The 19,735-nt window shown below is 40.5% G+C and overlaps 1 protein-coding gene across 2 annotated transcripts; it reads left to right on the forward strand.

Annotated features, from left to right (window-relative positions):
* Window positions 1–1,229: 1,229 nt before the first annotated feature.
* On the forward strand, window positions 1,230–19,577 carry zbtb34 (zinc finger and BTB domain containing 34). 2 transcript variants are annotated; one of them, XM_034212595.1, is made up of 3 exons: window positions 1,230–1,360; window positions 11,561–11,705; window positions 13,102–19,577. In XM_034212595.1, exons 2-3 carry the CDS (start codon window positions 11,682–11,684, stop codon window positions 14,659–14,661), a joined length of 1,584 nt encoding a protein of 527 aa, XP_034068486.1. In that variant the 5' UTR covers window positions 1,230–1,360; window positions 11,561–11,681; the 3' UTR covers window positions 14,662–19,577. The 2 variants fall into 2 exon arrangements, with proteins under 2 accessions (XP_034068486.1, XP_034068487.1); XM_034212596.1 differs by lacking the exon at window positions 11,561–11,705 and having other exon boundaries at window positions 1,246–1,360.
* The last annotated feature ends 158 nt before the right edge of the window (window positions 19,578–19,735 follow it).

The following is a 19,735-nucleotide window of genomic DNA, read 5'->3' on the forward strand; positions in this document are numbered from 1 at the left end:
AAATTAAGTGAAATATAGCCATCAACTGCTGATTTGAGTCACAACACATTTAAATCTGGAAATTACATTCATAAAAGTTGATTGAAAATGTTTTTGAAGATGAGGTCATATACATGAACACCACTTCTGAGTGGAAGCTGATTGTTATAAATAATTGTACTTACTATTTTTGATTATTATATTAATGTTCTACCGTACACTTAAAAGGGATTGAGTGCTCACATCTCATTGCATTTGTCATCCTCATAAAGCTACATGTAAGTTATGTGTTATTATAATTCAGTTTGAAGGTTACTTAGAGTAATTTTCATTGTGCTATTTCGTTTTTTGATGTTCATGTTTCTTAAAAAGTATTAATATAAAAAATACCTATTTTTCCATAAAATGTCTCATTCTGTAACATTCTGCTGTATCCAACATTTCCTTATTTACAAATGTTGTCAATGTATTTATAATACAACATTTAATAATGATTGTATTGTATCATGCCATCTAATTGGTTGAATATGTTCCTTGTAATGCTGACCCACCCGCCTCAACTTTTCGGAGAGTTGAGGAATGCAAGTCGGATGCAAGGCTCATCAATTGAGTCTCTGGCGCCCCTTTGTGGTGTCTATGCAGAATTTAATAAATTCATTTTCAGTTTATAAAATCGGATTATGCAACTCATTCGAAAATGCTTTGAAATAACACAGCAAATGGTTGACCAAATGAACTAGAAATGTGACTTGCAAAGCTGAAAATAAGTGTAGAGTTGAAGTTGTTAAAGACAAATTCACAAAATTAAGTCAAATAACTGAAAAAACCCTTTAAAAGAACAGTTACCATCATGTAGATAATGTTTTGTTCTAGAAAGGTATAACCTAGATTTATGTCATCTTGGATTTGCAATGAGACACTTAAATGATCAAATTAGTACAATGTTTACAAGACCGGCAGATGCACTAAAAACAGATACATTTAGTGTTCACTTTAACTGAAAGTGTTACAATATCTACCACAAGCAATGGGGTAGTCAGTATATAAAGTATGGCGGTAGCCACGTTATCTGTTGAAAACTAGTTGGACACCGGCTAAAGGCTACTTTACTTTTTTGTTGCTTATATATATTATTATCCTTCACGTCGTGTATTCTGGACATGATGTCTCAATACATAGGCTGACTGACATAAGCAAGGGAGGGGCTGCTGCAAAACACACACTGATAGAATGAATGCAAAGAGCCAAAAGAACACTTCCTGTTGATGCAAAAATTGCAGCAGCAACTGTCTGACACATCTGGACTGGAGAGGGGGGGAGGCCTGGCTGTTAGCGAACTACCGAGGGGAATGGACAACGTTTAATGCTCATCTGCAAAACGGTGAGTAAAATGGACTTGCATGTTGAATTGAACTGGTGACAATAGGGCGCTGGCAATGTCGGTGCGTTCTTGATATGACACGTAAAGTAATTAGTAATAATTGCCTCCGACCGTGCGGTACGAACTAGATGCTAGCTAGCGTTAGCCTCTACTTAGCAGTGGCTGACATAGGATGGTTGCTAGCTAAACTAGTGCTAACTGGTAGCATAAGCAAGCTAGCACAGTAGCATGACAGCCGACATAGTTTGCACCCGCGGTCGACGTTGTAACTTAAGCTACTAACATATGAAATGTTGTCAAGCGTTTTCATAATCGGAGAAAGCGTGTCCAAGCAGTAAGACAACCCGACACGAGTCAAAGTATGAAGTTTGTGGGAAAGTTGGGCTGTTTTCTGAGATAATTGTTCGATTCGACTCTAGCTAATGTAGCTAACGCTGTGGTAGTTAGCTTGTGCTGCTTGATAGTTTGGGTGGTTCGGCCCTTTTGAGCCAATGCAAAACCTCTTTTAAACAAATGTTAATGCAAGTTGGCGTCGATATGTAAAATGATAGAGACAACGACAAAAAGTAGGTGGATGCCAAGCTAATGCTATTGTTAGCTGCTTCGCTAGGTGACTTAGTATAGACCCCCCATCAATAGCTAACTAACTACTAACATAATGGTTTGTAGTAAAGTTTGAGACACCCCACATTTGCAATGTATCAGTACTGAATGTATGCACAATAATAATAAGCTTTATTTGTATAGTACCTTCCCTACAAGAATTGCAGTCAAAAATGCTTCACAGTAGAGAATTGACATCTGATCAAATAGTCACGGGAAATCGATATCACAATACAGTTACCAATACAAGACATAACATAACACAAAATCAGGTGATTAGTTTAATATGCATCATAGAGCATTGAGAAAGTGCCGCAGAGAGCAAGTGGCAGGAACAGTACATGCTAGTGTACCTCAGTGTCCACTCCAACTTGGTAATGAGATACTTAATGAATGTACCTTAAATAATATGTAAACTCACTGTGTTGTGTCATAAACAGATTGCACTAACATTACCTACCGTGTTTTTTGCAGAATATCTGTCAAGCTACAATACTAAAGGTAGAAGTACTAGTTTTAGTCACATTAAATGTACTGGTAATAGTTAGCAATGTTATGGCAGCAGAGTACAATGTCCAGGGACATGGCAGGTTATTCTGTATACCTTGGATCACCTTGCTCATCAAGGAATATTACCATTTCTGTGACATTCATTTTGTTTCGAAAGGCCCTTATCTGTTGCGTTAAAAGCACCATTTGGAAACAACAGCATGCTTTATTCCAGGATAACTACATATTTGAACTATAAGGCATGTCAGAACACAGTGGAGCCATACCAATTACGACGTATGCATAAGCAACCATTATGGCTCTGCACCCATTGAACCCTTCTGTTCGGCATAAGCAGTAAAACTGTATTGGTTTGAACCACCAACTGAAATAAGTATTGTGCAGTAATGTCTGGTGAAAACTGGACTCTGTGGTAGATCCTGCTAGTCTGGGAATTCAGAAATTGCTGCGGCATTGTCAGGTGGCTTTTTTTTCACCTATTGCATAATTTTCCATGATATTTTAACCTTTTTAAAAATGTTGTTCATGGCCCATTATATGGTATTATTTTTTTAATATTTATAGATATAGACCTCACATTATTGACAGTTTTCAAACCCAACAGGTAGTATTTAGTAAGTCTAAATATTCTCAAGTATTTAGCAGTGTGGTATCCATTATTATTTTAATATTATTTATATATTTTTTAAAGTAGGACACTTACCTAAAGATGGGAGTAAAACTGACGCAGACATTTGCAGGGTTTTGCCGCAGCAAACGATGGCTGACTTGGTTAAAGTATTTTCTACCATTTGGCAGTAATAAAACAAGTTTTAAGGGCATTGCTTCAAATGTATTATTGCCATCTGTAATTGCAACAGCGGAATCACTGCAGGGTGGCTCTAGGTGAAAAGACAATGTGGCAGGATGATATCCTAGCTAATTACTGCAGGTCATTAAAAGCACTGTTCTCGCTGCAATCAAGATGTACATTTGTCAAGGTTGATGGTACACCAAATGCTCAACATATTTTCTTTTACAGCAATAAAGTGTACTTTTTGAAATCAACAGCATCTCATTCTCCTCACCTCCATATTGCCGAAAGACTATGGCTGTGCGGCAAATACGCACTATACTTTTCATACTTATGATTTTCTTCATATTCTTACTAGTTAAAAGCTTAATGCAGTTATGGCTGCCTCGATTAATCATTGTTGTACATGACATCAACAACAATATTTGAACCAATGCATGTTTAAAAAAAAAAAAAATGTTTTAATCGAGTTGGGAAATCAGCTCTAGTAATGCGTCATGCTTTTTGTCAGTATATTTAAAAAAAAAATCAGTGTTTGATAATGTATATGTTGTTTGGAAAGTATACATATAATGAGGAAGGACTCAAGTAACTTTTTAATTGATCTACTTGTGAATAGGCTGAAATGAAAGTTATTTGTTATTCCTTACAAATCAGAGAGCACACCTTAAGGCTAAGCATACAATATGTAGCTCTGCATACTGAGCTCCTCCTATTCCTTTATAATATCTGCACTGCATGTTTTTCACATCATAACATGAGTGTATGAGAATCTAGTCTATTTATATCTTGGTTTTTACTATCTGTTTGAAATTGCTCTGCCAACCTTTGCTTGTTAAGCAATTCTGTTGTGGGTCTGCTCTGCCCCACAAGCTGTTTTTCTAAGTAGGTGAAATGCTGCTGGTGTTGAAGAAAGCAAACAATGCATGCTGACTTAGATTTTTCTTCTAATGTTTTTTCTTCTTTTCCCTCCTTATTTGAGTGACGTGGCTAAGTTACACGTTTTTAGGAGATGAGTTATGCTGACCTCATGGTCATCCAAACTATCACATTGTACTCGGCATCCTTTAAACCTACCTACATAAAGCAGCTGTGTCATAAATGTTTATTACCCTAAAGGCAACTTGAGCCACATAAGGAATTTTTTAGCTGAGTTAAAACATTTTCAGTTTTTCCCACGTGAGCCAAGCATGTGCATCTCAACTACTGAGCATACATTCTTTGGCTGCCCTTCAACTTGGCTCCATTCAGTAGAGTAGCAAGCTTTTGGCAGACATTGCTGGTATGTTTAACTGTATGAACAACATGCTGAATTTGAAGGCTGGTAATGGGGGAGTGGAAATAATATACATTACACCTTCTTACGATTCTCTCCGTTTTGCTACATCTTTCCCTCCTCTGTGCCAGGAGGAGAGCATATGGCTTGTTTGACAGGTGTCTTGGCAAGCTTTGGCAACTGGAGAAAGTGTTTACTTTCCCAAAGTGCTGATAGGGACTCAATGCGCAGAAAATATCTTGCTGAATTGCCAGCGAGGGGCAGGGAGGGAGGAGGAGGTGCACAGGGAGAGAAGGGCAGATGGAGTGGAGGGAGAGGAAGGTTGAGCTGGAGAACTGTCGCATACTAAGGGTTTTGAAAACTGTTGGTAATATGGCATTTCATTTAACAGTTTCTGCTGAAAAGGCAGGGCCTTTGCTAATTTGTTTAGTAAGATCAGCTTCGGCTGACTCAAATCGTTTGAAGCTTTAAACATTGCTGTGGTTCAAATTGCTCCCGAGTCCAGTAGGGCTGCAACAAACGACTAATTTGATAATCGATTAATCTATCGATTAATGAAACGATTAATCGACTATTCGGACTATTACTGTATGCCTTGCACAATTTCTCAAACGCTCTTATTTAGCCATCAACTTTTAGATTTAGCTTGAGGTTGTTTTAGGCATGTGGAAACTAACAATGAAGACAATAAAGATGAATACTTGATTCAAAAATACATATATTATTAAATTAACTAAACACATTTTGAACAAAATTAACATTGCTTTTTATTTAAATAAAATAAATAATATTTCACATCAAAAAGAAACAACAATGTTTTAACAAATCGTATTAAATAATGTGATGACAGAACTGTAAACAGAATAGCTGAAACTTTAACAAAATAAATAACTCAGTTTCCTCTAATCATTAACCCATGTTTGTATCATGTAGTTAACTCCGTGTGTTGCTGCTAGCACATAACACCTGACGTGGAAAGTTACTCGTGGATGGGGCTACAGAGCTACTAGAAAGACAGTGGAACCCGGTGCATTCCTCCGTCTGAATGTGGAGCACTTTTGCTAAATGTTTAGACAAATTGCTCGTGTTACCGCCCTTACATGCTAAACTCTTATTGCACTTTTGGCAACGAGCATCGAGACAGGTAAAGTTTAACCACACCTCGGAGCGCGTTCTCTCCGCCATCTCCGCAGTGTGTTGCTGCATGTAGCAGCTGCGTGTGTGTAAACTGCCCCGCCCCCTCGCACACAGATGGGGAGAGAAATGTCGTCTGATCGAAAATACATCATAGACGCATTTGTTTGTCTTTTTGCATATTAGAAACGAGTTGGCGACACTAACCCCCTAATCCCACCAGGAGCGTCTGCGCTGCGTTGCGCTGCAGCGTTTTTAGCGATCGCGGCCACTCTAGTCAATGGGTGCTATTCCACCAGACATGCTGCGCCGCGGCTCGAAACGTCCCAGAAGCTCCTCGCCGCAAGGAATTTCTAAAATATAGGATGAATCCTATTTTTGACGCAGCGCGGCGCAGGCAGGAAGTGGAATGTTCATCCAACAACTGCGAGGCTGCACACACAACGCTCCGCTTCCGCAACGTTTTGAAACGCGCCTGGTGGGTTAGGACGCAGGAGGAGGTCGCAGCGCGGCGCAGACGCTCCTGGTGCGATTAGGGGGTAAGACTGCGATATAATGTTTTTGTAGCAATAATACATGACATATATTTTTTAAATGTCTCCAGTACCGATATAAAAAGACCAATAACGTTGGAGCTTAACGGCGCGTAAAACACACGTGATGACGTCACCAACGAATCGACGACTGAATTAGTTGGCAACTAATTTGGTAATCGATTTTAATCGATTAAGTCGATTAGTTGTTGCACCCCTAGAGTCCAGTGGCGGCGTGCTTTACACCACTCCATCCGACGCCTGGCATTGTGCTTGGTGATGTAAGGCTTGCATGCAGCTGCTCGGCCATGAAAACCCATGCAATGAAGCTCCCGGCGCACAGTTTTGGTGCTGATATTAATGCCAGAGCTGGTTTGGAACTCTGCAGTTATTGAGTCAGCAGAGGTTTGGCGACTTCTACACAGTATGCGCCTCAGCACTCGGTGACCCCGCTCTGCAACTTTACGTGGTCTTTCTGTGGTACCTAAACGTTTCCACTTTGCAATAATACCACTTACAATTGATCGTGGAATATCTAGGAGAGAAGACATTTCACAAACTGACTTGTTGCAACTAGGGATGGGAACGATTAATCGAATATTCAAAATTATTCAGGTATTAGAATATGAGAGTATGAGATATGAATATTTTTATTGTAATTTCTTTTTTGGGAGGGGTGCCTAAGTTGATTACATATTATCAAATGGAAAAATTCAATGTATACGACAGTGCCATAGCTAAATGTGTTAGGTCTAAAGGTGTGTTTTGCTACCCTCCCTCACAGCAGGCAGAGCTGCAGGTGCTGATCTCTCTCTCTCGCGTCCGGTTATACTTCACTCGCTTTTATGTCCAATTCCATCAGATCTAGCTAGTTCTAGCCAATGATATGGCTGCTGCCCCTCCCTACACGCAAATCACGCAGACTCAAACCTCATCTTATGCCCAAATTCCAGCTGAGAGGGTCTTCTCTACAGCTGGCCTGATTGTGAATCGCCTCCGCACCCGCCTCTCCCCTGAGTAGACATGCTCATATTCGTAAAGAAGAATGAGTATTGAATAGCTGCATTCTGTGCATAAGCCCTGTTATAGGTTGTTGATCTCTGTTGTAATATGGTTACGTTACCCTAACCCGTTATGTTGTTCGTGTATGATCCCGCTTTCATTTAAAAACCAAGTTATGTTTTAAGCATGAAAGCTGTAGGCCTATAGCTGTCAACTTTTCAAACTGTGATCACCCGTTCAATACATTTGACAAATTCGACTTTGTCTATACTTATTTGATGATACACTGAACAAAAATATAAACGCAACACTTTTGTTTTTGCTCCCATTTTTCATGAGATGAACTCAAAGATCTAAAACATTTTCTATATACACAAAATAACCATTTCTCTCAAATATTGTTCACAAATCTGAAAAAATCTGTGATAGTGAGCACTTCTCCTTTGCCGAGATAATCCATCCCACCTCACAGGTGTGGCATATCAAGATGCTGATTAGACAGCATGATTATTGCACAGGTGTGCCTTAGGCTGGCCACAATAAAAGGCCACTCTGAAACGTGCAGTTTTGCTTTATTTGGGGGGTCTGGGGGGGTCCAAAAACCAGTCAGTATCTGGTGTGAGGGGTAGGATTAGGGTTAGGGTAATGTTGTGAATTGAGTGGCCTGTGTTCGTCATCCATAACATACGCCTGCCCATACCATAACCCCACCACCACCATGGGCCACTCAATTCACAACATTACCCTAACCCTACCCCTAACCCTAATCCTACCCCTCACACCAGATACTGACTGGATTTTGGACCCCCCCCAACAAAGCAAAACTGCACGTTTCAGAGTGGCCTTTTATTGTGGCCAGCCTAAGGCACACCTGTGCAATAATCATGCTGTCTAATCAGCATCTTGATATGCCACACCTGTGAGGTGGGATGGATTATCTCGGCAAAGGAGAAGTGCTCACTATCACAGATTTTTTCAGATTTTTGAACAATATTTGAGAGAAATGGTTATTTTGTGTATATAGAAAATGTTTTAGATCTTTGAGTTCATCTCATGAAAAATGGGAGCAAAAGCGTTGCGTTTATATTTTTGTTCAGTGTACTTATGTATTTATTGCACACATTTACCGTTTTCTAGACTAAACACAGGTATGATCCTAAGTTAAAACATATGAGGTTATCATGAGGTTGTTAAGATCGCAGTTTATCAGTGGATGTTTGCTGGAACTACTTGTAAACAGCGTGTTTCCTGACGGACACACACAGCGTTGACTCCGGTCAGGTAGAGACCGGTCTCAAGTCAGCACCGATGCAGACTCGCTGTTTGAGGGCTTGATAGCCCACTCCCGCTCCACACGCGTTGGTTTGGAACAGCACTTAATATGGCGGACCCTCCGCGCAAACGGAGGGGGAGTGTGGGGAGTGTGGGGAGTGTGGGGAGTGTAGAGGGTGTAGAGAGTGTAGGTGCAGGGCAGGGGTGCCCAACCTTTTTTGAACCGAGAGCTGCTTTTAAAGTTGCCAGTGTGCCGAGATCTACCAGTCCAAATAGAGAGGCGTAGCCATTACTGACAGCCTACTACCAGGTAAATACACACTTCTACTTGTATAAAACTGACCTTTGTACGATGAATACTTCATAAAATACTGCAGGTCCTTTATCTTACCACTTTCTAATCTACACATACAAGTATTTAACTGAAGTTACACAACAGTGTTGTTGATACAGAGTTGGAGTTTATTCACACGTCACATACAGTGGGTAATGTTTTCAAGAAACATTTAACAGTGCTGCCACATATGACACAGGGAAAAAGAAAATACTCTGAACCCTTTCTTTGCCATTATATAAAAATAGTGTTGCTCCAAAAGTATAAATTAGGCTTACTAATAAGACAACTCAGATCTGAAGCTACACCGGAATCTGCTGCCAAAGTGCAATAAAAGACTAAATTAATAGAATCAAACCCTTTTTTTGTTGCATTTTAGTAGATTATAAAAATAAATGCCTTTTTTAAAATAGGATGCAAGCAACACTAGTTTCTTAACCTGAATTAATAATAGACTCTAATCAATTTAAACAGAACAGATCTTAATGTTTGCATTCTTATACCATTTTGTGCAATAATTATAATGAATAAGTTCAAACAAACTAAAACTTACAGCTGATTAATAACGGTATCTAACTTGAGTTTTTATTATATCAAAAACCTGTTGAAATGCTACTGTTGTTTTTACTGTCCCCCAAAAAGCGCGTCAGCAGCCTCCAGGAATGCTTCTTTCACAACTTCGCCGTCTTTGAAAGACTTCATGTGTTTCGCAAGAACGTGACTGACACGATAAGATGCTATGGTAGCAGCCTTGCTCTTGTTGTTGGGCCTGGTGAAAATGGACTGCTGTGCATTTAGCTGTCCTTTTAGGCCCCTCCCCTTTTGGAAGCGTAGGGCAGAATTAGGAGGGAATTCCGTCTCGCAGCGTTTGTGCACTGTTTTGAAATGCCGCTCCTAAATTACCCTTCTTCGATAAAGCCACGCTCGCATTGCAGATGAGACAGATGGACTTTGAATTGGAATAGATACAAAAATAATCATCCTCCCACTCGGAGTGAACATTATATATTTTGGGCTTTTTTGCTTCTGCGGTCTTGTGTTTGTGCGGACCGTCACTCCTGTTGACACGGACAACGTCAGCGAACTACTGCCCACTGCCCACCAGCCACGCCCCAACACATGGGGTCACGCCGGCCAATCACAAAGCTTTGGTGCGTTCAAGTGCATTATCCTGGCACAGAAAAATTATGTTATAGGACATTAACGATAAAACAGAATATTGTTGATCTATTTTTAGACACCTCTCGCGATCGACTGGGAATCTCCCCGCGATCGACCGGTTGGGCACCCCTGGTGTAGGGGGTGATTTGGGATTGGGCCTTAAACACCTGCATTCAATGATTTAAGAGTCCCAATACTTTTGTCTATATATATAGTGTAGGTTACTAATAGACTTGATGAATAGCCTTTGTTAAATAAGCCTGCTAATTCACATTTCATTTAAGCCTTGGCATTTTGTTATTTAAAAAAAGTTTATAATAAAACAAAAAAAGTCAGAAAATGCTTGGATTTCATAGGCAGCTGAATGTGAACATGACACTCTTAAAAGCAAATATCTGAAAGTACAAACAGGAGAGAATCCAGAGAGATTAAGGAGGTAAATCAAATATTTTGTTTCTTTCTTTCACTTTTGGAAATTGTACCCAAAATATTGTATTTTAAAATATTTTTTACATCTCAAATGGACATTGAAATAAGGAATAGTTATCCCACAATAGTAATGATACATCATTAACATACTTTTTAATGAGTTATTCTCAAAAGAGATAGCACTGTGTGTCCCCTTTGAAGCAGCCTTTCGCTTTTCCCTGGAGGATCTGATGTTTGACTTTGTCAAAAATGTTTTAGCTTAAGCTTGATGTAAGGCCTTATGAAACGCATTAAGAGGCTGTTATGCTCACTAGGTAGAATAATAGGAGCAAGCTAACCACAGATTGGCAGAAGCCTTCAAGAATGTTCTTCTTCGTAGGATAGCAGCAGCAGGCAAACCAACTTTTCCTCTTATCTCTACCCTCGTATGACTAATCTGCATATTGTGTTCAACCAGTCGCAATCGTTTGATCTCCTTTCTGATTGTGTCTTTGGATGACTTTGCCTCCTTTGTTGTGACACTCCCTCATATACTTGCAATGCATTATGGAAATGTGGTTCCACTAACACAAAACAACCAGTATTAACAGCCATTCTATTGCACTTTCTATATGTTGCTCTAAAGAAAACACCTTAAATATTATTTTTATTTAAAAAAGAAAATAGACCTTGTTGCATTGGTAGCTGGTCAAAGCTGGTGAGTGCTTTCAGTCTTGTGTTTATTAAATGAACCTATAGAGTGACAACTGGTTTCAGTTGTGGATCTTCATATCAAGTTGTTATGCCACCGTTTAGTCATTCTGACGATACTGAGGCCCAAATCAGATTTTTCCAGCTGCACAATGCACACCTCAGAGGTCATTCAAAGTTATTAAAATCAATGAAATGTTTATGCTTCACAATTAAATAACTGCATCGGGAAAACATATCTGCATGGATAGGGTTATTTCATGTTTTTTTTAATCTTTTATTAAAAAAAAACATTAAAGTATAACATAAAAAAACACCTGTAATCTTTTTCTTCCAATGTTGGTTTCTTTAGTGCAGCATATGCATGAGTTACCTGAATCAACTGTATTTTGTTGAATGAAATATTTTGTCTGTACATATATTTACTGGTGATTACATAAATATATTGGCTCTTTGCTCGCAGGGCCTTTGTTACACTTGCCGTGGCGTTTGTGAGTGTGAGCTGTCCGTCTCCTCTGGGCGGGGGCTGGGCTCTGCCCGCTGTGAAGCACCATACATGACAGCAGACCTCACACTGAGCTGAAATGAAACGAGTCCACATAAATGAGGTAAATAACATCAATAACCAGTCTCATACTGCTCTCTGCTGTTGTTTATGGTGAGTGGTACTTGGCGGTGCAGGCCTCGGCCCCTGCTCTTAATCTCACCGAGCTCAACAGAGTGGAGGAGAAACAGTGTCCGTTAGGGTAGTAGTCGGCTGGCGTGACTTTAATGTCAATCTTTCAGTTTGTGTGTACAGACGGAGAGATCGAAATGACGTTTCCAACAATCCCGAATACAATTATACAATATACAGATATGTATCAAAATATGTATATCCTATATACACAATCGACAGACACATTCACACATATGCACACATTAAGATAAAAAAAACACAGCAATCAATATATACAAAATAACAGCGTAAAACAAAAGTGAGAGCCTTTGAGCGCGGATCTCCCAGCTCCCAGACAGCCTCCTGTGTCACCAGTTCATCAATCTCTGATGCTGTTGTTTTCTTAGATGCATGAAAAAAATGCTGAAATGTGTATCCAAGTATACTTGAGTGACCGTTAATATACCTGGGCGGCCTGCCAAAGTAAATCTATGTGTGGGAAACACTGGCATTGACTTTAAATAGTTAAGGTTCTGATGAGAGACAGTAACAAAGAATGCTGTCATCATGACATGTTAGGAGTGATCTACCGTCGTAACTTTAAGTGATTCACAGGCCGTTTTAGAACTACAAAGTGGAGTGCATGTTCTCTAATCATTCTCTCGTGCATGCTCAAAGTGCGCATGTTGCAGGCAAGTACTTGCTTTACTAACAGGTAAAGCAAGTACTTGCCTGCAACATGTACTCTTCATCTTCATGATGGAAAACCAGGAATCAGAGTTTTGCTAACTTCTGATCACCTCCCTGAGAGAAATGTTCCCTGACCTCAACACGTTGGGTTTACTGGCGCTGTATTGCTGGTGATTCCAGTCCCCTCTGTTGCAGCAGAGTAACGAGTAATTCCAGTAAATGATTTTCGCAAATATGGCGCAATCTTTGTCCTTCTGATATAATAATTCGTAGTTGCCTGAATCAAGATCTCAATATTTAACAACACATGTTGCAGTCCTCCTGTATAGTACATTTATAATGGTGCCTGTGGATGTCTTTAAAGATGTCTGTTGTGTTCCCCGGGCCTCCTGACCGATAGAGACTGCCCACTACAGGATCATTGAGGCTGACGCTGTGTCAACAGGAAGATATGATACAGCAGTCAATGTTCGCTGCAATTCATTCAGTGTTGTTTCTTATGGCATAGCATGTTTCATACATTGATGTATAAAATAAGACTGTCATCTTAAATAAGTTGTTGAAAAAAAAGTATACAATTCTGCTGTGTATTGGAAATGCAATTTTAAAAAAAACTAATAATTTTCTGTCTTTTCTTTTTCTCCTTTTCCCATCAGGCAGCCGACAAACTGGAGAAACATATCCAAGAAATGGACGACGGCAGTTACATCGAGTTCGATGTGCCGGAGTTCAGTAACACTGTTCTGGACCAGCTCAATCAGCTGCGGCTGCAGGGGAAGCTGTGTGACATCATCGTCCACATTCAGGGCCAGCCGTTTCGAGCCCATAAGGCTGTGCTGGCTGCGAGCTCACCCTATTTCCGTGACCACTCGGCTCTCAGCACCATGAGTGGCCTTTCCATCTCGGTCATCAAAAGCCCTGAGGTGTTTGAGCAGCTTCTTGCATTCTGCTACACGGGTCACATGTCCTTACAGCTCAAGGACATTATCAGTTTCCTCACTGCGGCCAGCTTTTTGCAGATGCAAGCCATCATTGACAAGTGTACCCAAATTCTGGAGAGCATCCACTCCAAGATCAGCATCCCAGTTAGTGTCTGCAGCCCAGGGAAGGGCGACTCGCAGACCAGCGGCAATGGGGTCAACGACAGCAACCTCTTTGTAAACCCTACCCAGATCTCCCCCCCTTACTACTCCCGGCAGAGTCAGGCAGGACATGAAGTGCGCTTTGAGCTGCCAGGAAAAACCCACAGACGCGGCCGACAGCAACCGGAGGAAGGCCAGTCGGACCGAGGCAGCAGTGATAGTGTGTCAGAGCACGATGCTCCCATGGAAGGAGAAATGGAGCAGGTGGAACTGATCGGCAAAGATGGGCAGGTGACCGACGTGCACGTGAAGATTGAGAAGACCGACAGGCCCACTTACTCAGATAGTTCCTCAGCCGGTGATGATGGCTACCACACAGAGCTGGTAGACGGAGAGCAGGTACTGGCTGTTAGTGTGGGATCTTATGGTCCAGTCATCCAGTCGGCTGCCTATTCTTACTCAGGGCAGTCCACCCCGTGCTTCGTCAACCTCAGCAGCTCCAGTCCCTCCCGCTCCTTGCTCAGTGGCTACAGAGGTGCGCGAGCCAGAGTGAAGCGGCCCCTGGGCATCCCGGCAGGAGTGCTGAGTCGTAGCAAACCAGGCTCAGAAGACAGCGAATCAGTCGTGGGACCCACGGGATTGGAGAATGATGTGCGAGAGCGCAGCCTGCGGAGCCAGTGGTACCCCTACAACGAGAGACTTATTTGCATCTACTGTGGTAAGACCTTCAACCAGAAAGGGAGCCTGGATCGCCACATGCGCCTGCACATGGGAATCACCCCCTTCGTTTGTAAATTCTGCGGCAAGAAGTATACAAGGAAAGACCAGCTGGAGTACCACATCCGTGGCCACACAGACAACAAGCCCTTCCACTGTCAGATCTGTGGCAAGTGCTTCCCGTTTCAGGGCACCCTTAACCAGCACCTGAGGAAGAAGCACATGGGAGCATCAGAGGTGACTAACCATATAGACTCTCCAGAGACCACCGAGGGAAGCTCAGGTCAGAAGGACCAGGAGGAAACGTCTGAGGGGATGGCCTTTGAGGCACAATATGCAGAGGAGGCACCGGCCAATGAGGAGGAGAGTTCAAAATGCAGTCCAGAGGAAGCTCAAGCCTCAAGATGTGATTTTTAGGTCCTGCTTTAGGTTAAGGAAGCTTTAAGAAATGTTTATCTTAACTCAACTTAAAGGACTTTTTTTCTTTTTGAATCAGCTCCCTCTACTATAGACATTTCTTGCGTCAAGGGGTTTCTGTCAATTTGTGAAAGTACGATGTTGAATGCAGAGAGCAAATGCGTGCTTTATAGAAATCCGATTCTTTCAAGCAAAGGGAGTGACAACTTACTTTTTTTGAGGAGGTCCCAATAATCAAGACCCCTTAATTGATTTATCTTTTTATCTTTCCATGTTTTTTTAAAACATATTTACAGAGTTATATAGGCATGTTGCAATAATTGATAATGTGAAAGCTCTGGTAAGATGCTTGTCATATCACCTTTTTACCTGACCTGTTTTTGCACATGTGGCCACAGGAGGTCACTTACTCACAAGGAATGATTTTTCTGCCAGTGCAAAGCTTCGTGTGACATATCCGTTCAATACCTCATGATACAACTACATACTCATAACAGACAGTATTTTAACTCAATGAACTCACCAGGTTCTACCTCATAGCCAAGAACCTACCAGGCACAGACGTGTTCACCGTTTGAAATCCGTTTTTAGGTTGTATGTACAGTATCTTTATTGCCAAACCCTGTACAGAATATTCTCTCGACACAAAGCCTTGATACTTATGTGAAATATTCCTTGCTGATTGTATGGATACGGGACAAAGTCCTTGTTTCATGGTCAGCCAGGTTGAAATGATGTTTAAGAAGGTGCTATGTTAGCAGTATATTTGCTAGCTTTCTTGTTTGTTTCTGCAGACAATAGAGTAAGAAAATGGCCCTGCATATTTTCAACATGAGTTTGCTGTCTTGTAACGTTTGTTCTTCAAAACACTTAAGAATTGTATCTCTCATCACTACTGCAGATCTCACCCGTTCGTGCTTTCAGATGCTGTCATCCATGAAATGGGTGGAATACGTCCACACAGTGAAGTCATTTATATTTCTCTATACTCTGATGGCAGACTTTTACTGAATTATTGTATGTGTAAATTGTTTTATCCTGAGGTAGGCTTCTAGGTTAATACTCAGAGTTCTCATTGTCAACTCAGCGCAGTAGGAACAGCTCTGGACTGTTCACATACATCAACATAGTATACTATTCTGAATGATATGCAAACAGAAAGAACAAAGGATTCTCAGCCATTTTGACATGGTTTATTCTTCCATTATTTCAAAGAGCTCTTGCTTTGCTTCCTTTCTTATGTTTGCTTCTGTCCCACCTTTCTACGATGGGACGATTGATCTGTGATATTTTTTTCTCCGCATTGATCGGGGTCAGATGTGGAACTGCAACAAGTTTTCCTCATTTGTCTACCCTACTTTATGGTGTTGACATCGATGTGGCACAGCTAGATTAAGGCTAAGAGTTAATGTATTTAGAAGTAGCTGGTGATCCAAAGTATGATGCACTTTGCAGAGATGGGGGAGCGGCGGGGGTTGTGCCATTGAGAAAACGCGCTAGCTTCTGTCTTCATTCTGATGCGGCAGGGTAGGACTAGATTGACAGCAGTGCTTCTGCCTATACGTACATCTATTGTGATCTTTAATGAGACTCTGCAATCACATGAATACTAACGTCTACAAGTCATGCATATGGCTACATATTATATACAATTTGAGCCATGGGGATCGGGACTTGGGTTTTATTTCCATTCTGATTTAAGTCATCTGTATTTTACAGTTAATACATCAAAAAGGCACTTAGAAGGCCTGATTGATTATCCTGTTATATTTAGGACATTTAAAGCTCAGCTGGGTGGTCACTTTTGTGCTATCATGCTTTTCCTTTTTATCCATCCAGCTGTTAAAATACATGTATTGAAGAGCACCTGCTATTTGTTTTTATTTTGTCCAATCTAGTCCATGCTAAATTTGTGTCAATGAATTGGGTTTGGGGTTTTTTTTCTCACAGTTTACATATAATGTTCTATGTTCGGTTGGTGGGAGAATATTGGGCTATGTTTCTCATGTCTGACGTCAAGCGTGCAGTCTTTTTTATTATTATTCCGGTGAGTGTGCGTCTTCTCGTTGACAGTCGAGATAGCGAACCAAAAAGTAGGGAATTTGGCAAAAGTCGGTATAGCTAGCTTTTCGTTGCCAGGCATCGTCACAAACACTTTAGTTCATCACACCCACAGTCTGTCCACCTGTACAGTCCTTTTAGACGAATGTTTACTGAGTGGAGTGTTTATCTGTCGGCCGCTGACGTGCAGGTTGAACAGCTGATCTGACCTCACTAAAGATCATTCAGTGACCTGTTTGAATCTGCCTACGACGAATACACCTCACCTAGGAAGGAAAGAGTTGGAAATGTTCAAACCTCCTTGTCAGTAATGCTTTGTGAGTAAAAGGTACAAAATGTTAAAATAATTGTGTGCCAAGAGTTCACACCAAAGACTAATGGGTGATTTGTAACTTTTGAATGCTCATATTAAGAAGTTCTTAATTTAATGTAGGACTAGTCCTTTGTGATTTGCAAGGAATGCACGTTTCCCAGCTTATAACAATCACTTGTGTACAATTTGAACAACTTGCTAAGAAGACATTAAGCAGCAAAGTCATAAATAACACAATATATTAAGCCATACAAAAGCTGACAATATAACAGTTGTGCAATAGGTATTGTAATTGTTTAAAGCCAATGTAAACAAAACACAAAGTGGCATCTTTAACTTAGTGCCTTGCCACAAGCTTTACTTTGAGGATGCTGGCACTTAGATTCCTGTGCCTCTTTCCTTTTCTAATGGATTGAATAGAGCAATGATAGGATATGGCCTCAGCATTAATCTATAGTGGTACCAAGAATGAATACAAATGAATTAATTTCACTTTTGTCCAGTTGTTTTCCAGCTCAAGTCCTGTGCCCTGATCTGGCTCTTTATATTATAGTTTTTGGACAACTGATTTGATGGTTAATCTTCTTTTGTAGCAATGAATTACAATCAAAAGAAGCAGTGTTGTTCCCTGCAAGCCACTTCCCAGTGTTCAGAGACCTCACCGTATCCTTCCTCTCTGACCACTCTGGACAATCTTAACAATGTACTGTATTTTGGCATTTCAATGAAGGAAGGAGATGCATGACACACACACACGTCTACTTCCTCTCTGTTCACGCGGAGCATCTGGCAAGGGAACAGCTGCTTGGGTATTTAGCAGTGGAGGAGAACAAAAAGAAGCTTTCTCTTATATACTGTAGCTGAATTGCACATTGCGCAACCACAAAATTGTATGAAATTGCCAATGGATAATTGTTTTTACATGTATTTGTGTCATCAATTGTGCACTTACAGTTTTTTTTTTGTTATAGTTGATACCAATTCCATCTGGGAAGTCTAGTTTATTTCTGTATTTTCTCTTAAGGGATGAGCTATAATGCTCTCAATCACTTTGCTAAGGACCATTTCCCTCTTAAATGGTGCTTTAGACGAGTCGGATCCTTTCCTCTTTTTTTTTTTTTTTTTAAAACGAGTCCATATAATCATCATAGGTGAATGGAGGGGAAATAGTTGTATTGCTTTTTCATGAACTAGTTACTAAATGTGATACACACTTACAAAACCAACTGAACTTGACATCCACTCAAATCAACTCCACACCTCGGAGAGGAGCAGGAGATGCATTATGGGCCACAAGTAATCAAAAGGAAGTGTTTACAGGGAAGGCTGTCAGACTACTTTTTGAAATTGCAGCTCGTCCTATTCTTTTTATAATAAACTCACTTCAGGTAGTTTACAAACACTGATACAGGCTTAGAAAAAAAAAGTCTTCCATAGCTTTTCTGTCAGTTTCTGTCCGCTGTGTATCATAAGAAAAAGCAATAACCTTTTTAAAAGCGGTGTATTGGGATCATCAAGCCTATTGAAATATTGACCTGTCGTATATCAAACAGAATGAATGTCAGGAGGCTTAGTGAATTGAAGTAAGACCAGGGCGATTTGATATTGATTGATCTTTTTTAATATATATATTTTCTGAAACGTTGGACGGGTTGACTTTCCTCTTCAGAAAAAATATATTTAAATGAAAAAGCGACGTTGCTGGCTGGTGTTATGAATGCTCATCAAAAGCCAGTGGTAGACGGTGACCTGCAACACAAGAAACAAGTGCATGGCTATCAAACTAGTGGCACTGTTTAGAGTTGCACCTCCAGCTGTGGCAAATAATGAAAGGGATTTTGGGCTGTAAAGCCACTGTTTGGGAGGGGGCTGTCTGTCATCATGGTGAGGTTCAGGGGTCTCCTTCAGCTCCTCGGGTCTGACACTGTAGCTGTGGTTGTTTAGGACAAGGGGGAAGATTTCAAGTCAATCTATTGTTCCTTCTCCCTTTACAACTCCCTAAACTCTACGATGCAATGTCTCTGGCTCATATGTATTAGGAGACAAGGCAAAAAAGAACTTAGAACTCAGGGTATATCATGTTAAAAGTGGTCTCATTGGACATATGTGTGTCCATAGTAGAATTGTGCACTTCTCTTCAGGTGGGGATACAAGTCCTCAGTCAGTGGTTCCCAAACATTCTGCCTCAACGAGCCCATCATTATTTTCCGCTGGAGACCACGTACCGAAGCATTATTACAGACATGCCCTAACTCCTGTTTTGTCCACTCTACACACAACCTCACAACCCAACTGTGAACCTCAGAATTCTACTGTTTTGTACAACTATGAAGTAAATAAAGCTAGCTAGAGCTGATGTATCTATTGCCATTTATGCATTTTATTTTATAGCATGAAATAAAATATATTTATTCAAATTATATATTTTACTCATAATCATTCTGTGCTGCATTGTTTTGGTTCTTAAGCTTGTAAATTGCTTTTTTATTATATAAAAAATGTCAATAGAATAATGCGTTTGTAAAATAAAGACGCTAATTTGGCTCTGATTTGTCTTTTGTTTGTCTCCAGTTGATGATTTATTCACTTGTCTGTGCATGCTAACTAAAATGACCTTAAACAAACTACTGTAATATCCAACCATCCTTAAGTAGTCTTGTTTACAACGTGTTGAACAAGGCATCCAATATATGGCCAAAA

The sequence above is a fragment of the Gymnodraco acuticeps genome, unplaced genomic scaffold, assembly GCF_902827175.1.
Source record: "Gymnodraco acuticeps unplaced genomic scaffold, fGymAcu1.1, whole genome shotgun sequence".
In the NCBI taxonomy this organism is placed as follows: domain Eukaryota; kingdom Metazoa; phylum Chordata; class Actinopteri; order Perciformes; family Bathydraconidae; genus Gymnodraco; species Gymnodraco acuticeps.

Excerpts from the sequence above, each read along its gene's own strand:
- zbtb34 (XM_034212595.1), top strand. The coding sequence starts at position 11,682 with ATGAAACGAGTCCACATAAATGAG. Across the intron at positions 11,706-13,101 it reads AACGAGTCCACATAAATGAG|GCAGCCGACAAACTGGAGAA; the intron begins GTAAATAACATC and ends TTTTCCCATCAG.